The sequence below is a fragment of the Vanessa cardui genome, chromosome 22, assembly GCF_905220365.1.
Source record: "Vanessa cardui chromosome 22, ilVanCard2.1, whole genome shotgun sequence".
Taxonomy (NCBI): Eukaryota; Metazoa; Arthropoda; class Insecta; order Lepidoptera; family Nymphalidae; genus Vanessa; species Vanessa cardui.
Genome location: NC_061144.1, coordinates 4480212 through 4490676, shown reverse-complemented (window position 1 = coordinate 4490676; position 10465 = coordinate 4480212). Strand labels below are relative to the sequence as shown.

The window sequence follows — 10465 nt, the reverse complement described above, 5'->3', positions numbered from 1 at the left end:
TTCGCAAATCCACCCATCGAAGCATTATCATAGATTATTCAAGCTCTCGACCAATGGTTTCGCGTCAATTTGCTGTGAAATGTTGTTTATTTGGCTTATCTCCTCGTGGTTGGAATAGGGTACATGATATTCTTTTAAGGTTATTACACCGAATTTTATGATTTTTATTATAAAACAAGCAGTACTAATATTTTGTATCTAATCTCTTTATTTTTCGTATCTAACAATTGACGATCACCTTTCGCTAAAAAGTAAGTGAAACCACAAACGACCCCTAGTCTATATATATAATGGAGTGTCTCTTTGTAATATTAAAATAACTCCTTTTTAATAAATGCATATATATTTATACATAAGTCGAGATGGCCCCGTGGGAGTCGATATTGCCCCGTGGTTAGAACGCGTGCATCTTAACCGATGATTGCGGGTTTAAACCCAGGCAAGCACCGCTGATTCATGTGCTTAATTTGTCTTTATAATTCATCTCGTGCTCAGCGGTGAAGGAAAACATCGTGAGGAAACCTGCATGTGACAAATTTACAGGCTGTTGTTGTTGTTTATACATAAGTACATAAAGCAAAATTTTTTTTTTAATTTTTGTCTGTCTGTTCCAGCTTATCTGTGGAATGGCTGGACAGATCTTAACGGGACTTTCACCGGCAGATAACTTATGTAATAAAGAGAACAATGAAACAAGGCTTCAACAATGACTTTTTTCATAAATTCAAACGCGTAGAAAGTCGCGGGCGAAGCTAGTACAACATAAATCTAATTTTAAAACAGTGTTTATGGTACTTATTTCTTCATTTTCATATTATATTCGCCCCTTATTTTCTTTCCAACTTCTGAACAATTCAACCGGCAATTTTTTTCCCTTCCGCACCCACTTTTCCTTTCTTCCAACATCCAATCTAACAAAATACCGTATTTCAAATATTCCCAACTTTAATATTACCAGTAAAATCTTTTTTTAACTTTCTCTGAAATCTACCAATATAATATTGTGACTGGCAATGAATTATTAAAAAAAAATGTAACAAAAATTATAGCTGAATATTGTATATAACTTTTTATTACTTTTTTATTATTCAGTCCGTTCGCAAGTCACGCGGGATCAGCTGGATCAAACAATAATGTTTTTGTGTCCCGTGGGCAATAAAAAACATTAATGTTCCATATTCAAAATTATCGAAAATTAACTTACTCGGAATCAATTAACAGTTAAAAAAATATTTTTAAAAATAAGCTTAAATTAAAAAAAAATCTTGTTTATGCTTTTGATCATTGCAATCCAATCCCAAAAAAAAATCATGATTATCATAAAAAAATCATCGGAACTTACTATGTGATTTTTCCAATACGTACGATAAGTGGAATTGTCTCTAAATCTACTCGAACGACTTTCCTCAAGCAAAGACAAACATTACAAGTTTAAAAAAGTTATAATACATAAGTAAAACATATTGTCGTTTTATTAAGCTTTTTAAATTTATTCCGTTCCGTGAAAATCGTGTATAAACAGAGCCGTCTTCGAGACAGAAGTGGGATATAATTTGTAAAGTTTATAATGAAATACTCCGCTGAAGACGACGAGTTTGTTATAGAGCGAGAAACTGAACTTCATGAAAATACTGCAGAATATTGTGACACACTGAGCTCTCGTGATATAATCTGTTAAAATTTGAAAGTCACCGTCTTTGTCTTTGACAAGAAGAAAACTTAGACAATTAAAATTATGCGGACTCCCAATGAACTGACACAAAGTTACATATGATTATATAAATTACTACTAGTCTCCAGAAAGGAGTTTCTAGTATTTTTTGACATATAAATTCAAATGAAGATTTTTTTTTGTTTATGTTATAGGGGGTAAATGGAGGCTCACCTGATGGAAAGTTATAACCAACGCCCATGGACATCTGCAACACCGGGGAGCTCCCCGGTGTTGCAGCTGCATCGCCGGCATTTATGGAAAGATCACGCTCTTTTCCTGAAGATACCCAAGTCGTATCAGTTCGGAAAACCGCCTGCGAAAGCTGGTTCCGCATAGTGGTTGTGCGAGGTAAAATACTGATCTGTCTCAATTTGAATAAGGTATGGGATTATTCAACACATCACACTAACTATGGCATGGTAACTTACTATAAAGTAAGGACCGCTAGTCATTACTGAATCTTACTAGAAACGTAGTATTACAAGTAATCAATGTGCTCACAGTCCTGGAGTCTCGGAAAGCACGTAAACACTATTGCTCTCGCGTTTGAACTCCATTTTGTGTCGGCTTTTCCGTCCGATTGGATTATGAGAGCAATGCAATAGAAAGTACACTCGTATTACTCGAATACAAGTGTATTTTCTGTTGCGTTGCTCTCATAATCACGTGAACTCTCACACATGGGTCACTTGTCACCCTTTATTCCCTAATAAAATCTCCGGACTTAGTTGGACTCCTATGAAGAAGTAGAAAATAAATATTAGAGACACAATTACAAATATTAACTATTTACCTTGCCTTTATATATAGAAAAACTGACCGCGTGGAATACTGGCATAAATCATCATCCTCATCCTCGTGCCCTTATCCCAATTTTATTTGGGATCAGCACAGCATGTCTTCTCCCTCCATATTTCTCTGTCGGACGTCATCTCATAAGTAAAATTCTTTATAACCATATCTTTCACACCATCCATCAATCATTACTTTGGTTTTGGAATAGTGGCATAAATGCTAACAGTACTACCCGTTGAATACCATATCTTATTATCTAGTCGAAAAATGAACCGGCCTTGTCATCAGTGGAGGATACTTATGATAAAATATATTGCATTATTACTCCGTGATCCAAGTTATTCAACGGAACCAAGATATGTGCAATTTGGAACAGGAGAAAATATTTCGCGAAGCAATGTGAAGTGAAACGTAAATTATATTTGTGTAAGTATTCTCTGTACCACAATCTTAACTCAGAGGAGAGCAGTTCCATCGAAGCGCGAAATGGGACGAGTTGTTAGTTTACAAAAAGAGGACCGTATCTCCAACTTATAGCGGCCGTCAAATGACGCCTCTCACGATGCATTGCACGGGGGAACGAAATGAAAACTTTCAAACTTGACATCCGTTTTACTTTACGACTGTCTCGGCTTTAAATTATATACAATTTTCGGCGGAATTGTCCTAAGACAAGTTTGCAAACTTTTAGTCTTAGGACAATTTAGCGGATTTCAGTCACACCCGAAGAGATTATAATGAGAGAATTTGGAATCTTTAAAATTTAAATAAGTTCAACAACAGTCTGTAAATTTCCCACTGCTGGGCTAAGGCCTTCTCTCCCTTTGAGGAGAAGGTTTGGAACATATTTATAAGTGTATCATAAGTGTAAGCTAGTTATAATAAGCTTTTAAAAACTACTACTTCAATTAATTTCCTTATATATATAACATTTTATTATGTATCTTAAATATGTAGCATTAGTGTGTAAATATTTGTATGTAAGTTTATTGGGTTGCCAGGAAGAGATGGCTAATTAGCCTAATTAGCCATAAGTCCGCCCATTGTACAAGCTCGAAATCGAAATTAATTTTTGCATTCCACTAATTTTGTTTTATTTTTTACTATTATTTTTTATTTTCTATGTTTAATCCTAAGCTTTCTTAATTTTCGTTTGTGGTGTATAATAAAGGATATATCATTTCATAATCATATTACTACAATTATATTAATATCGGAAATTAAAACCTATTATTATTATTTATGTCTAATAATCGCTGAATTCTAAATCCAAAGCGATTCAAAAATCATATTTGTTTATAATTAGCGGCTTAATGAGGTAACAAACATACTAACTTTCATATATACTAAAACGTTTTATTGTAATACGTAAGTGAACAAAAGTACTCAACCAATATACTTACATAAAACTTTTACCAGATTTTGCGCGTTTGAAAAGCAGCGCATTTTGCAAGAAAGTTTTATATATATTATTCGCTACGTGTACATAATTATACGTAAAGCTTCTTATATTCTTTACGTCACATTTTCAACCGTTTTAAATTAAGACTGTTAATTTGACAAGCTTAAATTTATTGTATTACTATTAAAAGATAATATTTTCGCGGAACATTAAGGAGCCATGACATAATATATTTTATTATAGTACGACACAACTTAGATGTAGCATGGGCAAAATTTGTAAAACCGATTACATCCGAATTAAGTACGCTATCCCAAATTATCAATATTTATTTCTTATGTGAATATGATCTTTACACATACGTCATAACTTGTAATACCATATGACCTAACATATTCGTCAATTTGACAAGTCGATAAACTGCCGCGAGAATCTATAGCGACGAATAGCTTCGAATGACGCGATAGGGAGTTATTTCTATTGGTTGTATAAATCGGCAGTAATCGGTTTTATTAAATTTGTCGATGCTACGTCTAAGTTGTGTCGTACTATACGCTGATAAGAGACGTAATTAACCTCTTATCAGAGTAATAAACTTCATTCAGATGAGCGTATAAGGGGAAGAACATGAGTCAATAGCGCAACGAACGCTTAGGAAGTCCCTCTCGTCAGAACAATGTATAAATACTCAATCCAACGGGATGAAATTATCATTTACTCCAAAGATATCAAAAGTTACGTTTGTAATACATCCTCTTTTAAGGTAAGACTTCTTGGTGATTTAATTCCAAATTTAAATTGTTTAAAATTCGATTTTATATTTTATATAGGTTAGTTTGGTTTACATTTCGAAAGGTCATTCAATGTTGTTTACACCTATAAACATGTATCATTTAATGTTACCCATATTAAAAACTATTTTTTAGTGTTTAGTGATGAGTCGAAGGTGTAACTTTTACAATAAATAAATAAAAATTAGAATTTCGAGTTCTATATTTAAAAAAAAACTTTGCTTCTCTCGTATACTGATTTTAATTGTAATACTAATAGTAATTATATTATTTATCAAACATTAAAATGTTTACAGGCAAAATGCAGTCCCTCTACGCACTGTCTGCGGTTTTCCTCGTCGCTATTGCTTCAGCACAAGACTATCAAATAGAACCTGAGGCGATTGTTCCGTGAGTTTTACAATAGATATTAACACCTTCGGTCTGTACTTGCGTATCTCTGATATACGACATAAATGTCTTTTTCTATGGCATGATGGTAAATGGTCACCACCGCCTGTAGAAGCGCTGTAACAGATATTAACCATTCCTTACACTACCAATGCGCCACCAACCTTGAGTGCTAAGATATTATGCCCCTTGTGCCTGTAGTTATACTGGCTCACGCACCCTATACTAAGTACTGTTGTTTGGCGGTAGAATATCTGATGAGTGGGTGGTACCTACCAAGACAAACTTGCACAAAGCCCTACCACAAAGTAAACTTACCACAAAAAATCTTGTGACGTCACACAAACACAGCTGTAAGGGTATATGGAATGAAGTTAAATGTTGTTTCCCATAGCTACCCCGAATGGTATGTGAGCAACGCTGAACCCCGATACCGCCGTGACGTGACTTACGACAAGAAAATAGGTGACGGCCGCGTCTTCGGAACCCTAGGACAGAACGACGCTGGACTATTCGTAAGAATTATTTTACTATATAACTTAGTATATTTAGGAGTTTCGTAAGCTATGACACGTTTTGTTTTGATTTAATTTCATTGTAAACTGTCAGTGCCAGTCTTTCCGTGGTGCCAATATGCTAAAACATCTTTTAAATGATGTTTTAATATCAATTGCATAATAAGTTCAGTTTGAATTGGAGTTTGGCAAAAACAATTTGCCTTAATTTTGTTTGCGTTTTTCATATAATTTCTTATAATAGCGCCGCTCTCTATTCGGCGTGTAACTTTCTTCTAAAGAAATCTTCTGATAATTCCTAAGAATTAAGTAAAATTCAACAAAAATCCTCTATAGTTTCCTGCACATCTATAACTGTTTTTTTTTTTCAAAAAGAGACCATGACCAATTTTATATTTGTCGCTCCATAATCACTGAGACAAAAATGGGCTTACGCTATTAATATATATTAAGTAGTTTTTCAAATACATTTTTGCAACGATATTTTGAAGTAGTAAACGGTTTTATTATGACAAAAGACGCATTTAAGTAACCGTAAAGCTCCCGAAGTTTTTACTTAAAGCGCCTTGGGAGCTGTGAGTCCGGACTCGTAAAGTTAACTTAGAAAAATGAATCCAACCCAGTCCTCAGAGATTGAGAACAAATACTTCTTACTTAATAAATTGAATTAACTATATTTCTGGAGGATACTTTGTTATTTTACATTCGAAATTTCAAAGAGAATATAACAGTTCTGATAAAAAATACCTTCTTTTAAAGTCAAATCAATTCTTGATAATTATTTCAGTTATTAAAAGTCTATATTTAAATGAATTTGAAAATTTTTTTTTCAGATTTCTTCTTGTCAACTATTTAAATCAAATACTTATCAAATAGTTAAAAAAAATCTAAAAAGAACGCTTTTAGCACGCACTAAAAATTACAATTGGAGCCGTTTTGTCCAAAAAATGGTTACGTGATGATTTTGTTCGTATCACATTCAGCAAACCCTTTCATTTAATACCTGTATCATTTGAATTAGTCAGTCCGCCATTTTGGGGAGACCGCCATATTGGATTTGTAATGACGTTTTTTAGCTATTCATGTATTGCCATCGGAACTCAGAGCGTGTGCAAAATTTCATCCTAATCGAAGACTGGGAAGTGACAAATTAAGATTCCAAGATTTTCTTACATACATAGTTACAGCTCAAAAAACCGTGTTAAAAAAACATACCTTGAAACTATTTTCATTTGCTTTCAGGGTAAAGGTGGTTATGAGCACCAGTTCTTCAACGACAACCGCGGCAAATTAGACGGTCAAATGTACGGCTCTCGTGTGTTGGGGCCCGATGGTGGGTCGTCTCACTTCGGCGGTGGACTTAATTGGAAAAACCCTAACGCGGCTGCCTCCCTCGACATCAGCAGACAGATTCATGGAGGAACTTCGGTAAGTTTTTTACAAATCCTTAATCTATCTTAGTGATGGCTACTTGGTGGTAGGACTTTGTACTTGCTCTGATTAGGAACCCCTCATCATATACTATATCGCTAAAAAGCAATATTTTTGTGTTCTGGTTTAAAGGGTGAGCGAGCCAGTGTAACTACAAATACACAGGACATACCATCTTAGTTCCCAATATTGTTGGCACATTGGTGTTGATAGGTATGGTTAATGTTTCTAACAGCATCATTATTTAAGGATGGTGGTGACCACTTACCATCAGATGGCCCATTTGCTCGCGAACATATATTATTAAAAAAAGATACTTCTTATATTTCAATATTTTTGTGGTTTATATAGTAAAATATATTTCGTCTTCCCCAGTATCAAGCCGCAGCTGGTGGCAGGTGGCCGGTTGGTAAGAACGGTGACTTATCATTGCAAGGGACATATGGCCGCGCGGCCGGCATGCGACGCGAATACGGCGGCCTCGCCAATTTCAACTACCGCTGGTGATTTGTAATGGCAGTTATTATTTATTCTAGTATTATTTTCGGTGTTCAATAAAATATATTATAAGTTAATATTAGTTTTATTAATTTCACCTCAATTTTTACTGTTTTCACCCTGGTCTTAGTGCTTGAAAACAGTCCACATAAAATCTTTTTCTTTTAATAAATAATTCAATAAACAGCCATTCACATTTAGAATGATATTTTGTGTTTACTAAACTCGATATCAGTACATGACAATATTGATGACGTCCTTCCGACTGATTTTGATTGAGTAAACCGGTTCCTTTGGGAATGGTAGCTGTACCAACTAGGTACGTATACATGTTTGCACACAAACACTAGGACACTCTATATTCCCACATTCTCATTATACGATAATACCATACATGTCTATAGTCTATCCACCGAAATGTATCCACCAGCCTATAAATTTCCCAGTGCTGGGCTAACGCTTTCCATTCCTTTTGAGAAGAAGGTTAGGAGCATATTCCATTACCACGTAGCTTCAGTGCCAGTTGGTGGATTCACATGTGACAGAATTTCGTTGAAATTAGACAGCAGGTTTTCCCAGGATGTTTTCCCTCATCGCCGAGCTCGAGATGAATTATAAATTCAAATTAAGCACATGGAAATTCAGTGGTGCTTGCCTGAGTTTGAACCCGCAAACATCGATTAAGATGTACGCGCTCTAACTACTAGGCCATCTCGGCTTTCTAACGTTTCTTCTGACGGTGATTGTTAACTCTTTACTAGCGAGCGCCGAATTAACCTATACGATTACAAAAGTATTACAATATCAATATTTTATAAAACCCCGTGCGAAGCCGGGATATAAAGCTAGTTAAGTTATAAAGTTACGAGTTTAAACTAAATTATTAACGCAAGTGAGTGGTTAAAGTAAAGACCTTATTACATTACATACCGCCGATGATATCCATTTGCCTTGTTACGGTATCGGAGCCGCCAATTAAGGTGAGGTCTCCATTCGAGCGTGCAATATGGGGTGACTATATATCTATATGTACATACATACAGTCATGACGTTAAAATGTGAATGTATTGGTAAATTATATTATTTGTAATGTAAGGAGTACTTATGAATACATACATCAATATCATTCTCATTAAAAACTCATAACTATGTTACTAAATCATTTGCTTTTTTGGTTTTTATTTGAGCCATAAAGGCACAGATTATTTCGTCAATTGTGCGATGGAGATTAAAGATGACGGTTTAGATTACTGGCTTAATTTTGAAGGCATAGAAGTACACTCTTTGTTAACCCATAACTTAATACAATACAATAATAAATTATTAAATACATAAAAGCTGAAACAATTTCTGAAATCTGATATGAGTGTCAATTACATAGATATATAACATATAAATAATTTGTAATAATACTTTACAAATGAAACGATAAAATTTAAAGAAAGAAACTAAGAATAAGATATCAAAGTATTAATTGTTTGGATTTTTTTCTTAAAATGTAGGTTTAACTTTACTTGGTGGTAGGGCTTTGTGCAAGCCCGCCATGGTAGGTACCACCCATTCATCAGATATTCTACCGCTAAACAACAGTACGCAGTATTGTTTTATTCCGGTTTGAAGGGTGAGTGAGCCAGTGTAACTACAGGCACAAGGGACATAGCATCTTAGTTTCCAAGGTTAGTGGCGCATTGACGATGTAAGAAATAGTTAATATCTCTTACAGCATTGTCTATGGGTGGTGGCGACCACTTACCATTAGGTGGCCCATATGCTCGTCCACCAACCTATTCCATAAAAAAAACTTATATTAGGCACTCATACTTCACTGATTAAACTCGAAAGCTCGGAAACTATAATACCTACAAACATGAAATCTGACAGGTAGGTTTCTTTTAGGGGATAGACATCCGCTAAGAACACGACCCCTAAGGGGGTAAAATGCAGGTGAGGTGAGGTGACTCCGTTTTGGTTTATAAATTTCGCACAATAAAAACCGCAGTTTCAGCTAGTTCTTAAATGAAATTATACATATTACTATAACTGTCCTTGATGAGCACTAAGCTTAATTGTTATTACGAAGTGCTCTATGAACGCCTATATGTTCAAAATCATGGACTCCCTATCAGCAGAGTGAGCTATAAGGATGCGATTAAATGACGTTACGGCTTCAGCCTTGCATGATTTGACGTAACGCTTTTAGCTGACAGTTAGCAATTATATGTCATATAACTTACGGCATTACAAAACAATGCTGTCTTCTTCTTTCAAATCAATCTTGAAAGAAAGAGAACACTGCGTAAAATTAAACATAAGAATTTGGTTTGGGTTATGTTGGCGGACGGTTTATTGGGCCACTGTTGGTAAGTGGGCACAAATGGATAAGAAGTATTATTCCTTACATCGCCAATACGCGCCCAACGTTGTCAATGCCTCTTAAGCTTGCCTATCACACTCATTCGTCTTTTTAAGAACAAAAAAGTACAAAGTACTACTGTTTAATGGTTGAATAAAGTAAAGTAAAGTAACAGCCTGTAAATTTCCCACTGCTGGGATAAGGCCTCCTCTTCCATTAAGGAGAGGGTGTGGAACATATTCTCCTACGCTGTTCCAATGCGGGTTGGTGGAATACACATGTGGCAGAATTTCAACGAAATTAGACACATGCAGGTTTCCTCACGATGTTTTCCTTCACCGCCAAGCACGAAATGAATTATAAACACAAATTAAGCACATATATATAGTGGTGCTTGCCTGGGTTCGAACCCGCAATCATCGGTTAAAAGGCACGCGTTCTAACCACTGGGCCATCTCGGCATCTCAACGGTTGAATGTCTGCGTTTATAAATAAAGGCATATTAGCCTATTTAAATAATTAATAATGTGGTCTCTGCTCTTACGTTAAAAAGAATAGTCTCCCTGTTAATATATC

At 35.2% G+C, this 10465-nt stretch overlaps 1 protein-coding gene across 1 annotated transcript; it reads left to right on the top strand.

Moving 5' to 3' along the window:
* Positions 1 to 4562: 4562 nt before the first annotated feature.
* LOC124539327 (gloverin-like) lies at positions 4563 to 7613 on the top strand. Its single transcript, XM_047116688.1, has 5 exons — positions 4563 to 4674; positions 4999 to 5092; positions 5487 to 5607; positions 6850 to 7035; positions 7414 to 7613. The coding sequence occupies exons 2-5, from the start codon at positions 5004 to 5006 to the stop codon at positions 7543 to 7545; spliced, it is 528 nt and encodes a 175-aa protein (XP_046972644.1). The 5' UTR covers positions 4563 to 4674; positions 4999 to 5003; the 3' UTR covers positions 7546 to 7613.
* The last annotated feature ends 2852 nt before the right edge of the window (positions 7614 to 10465 follow it).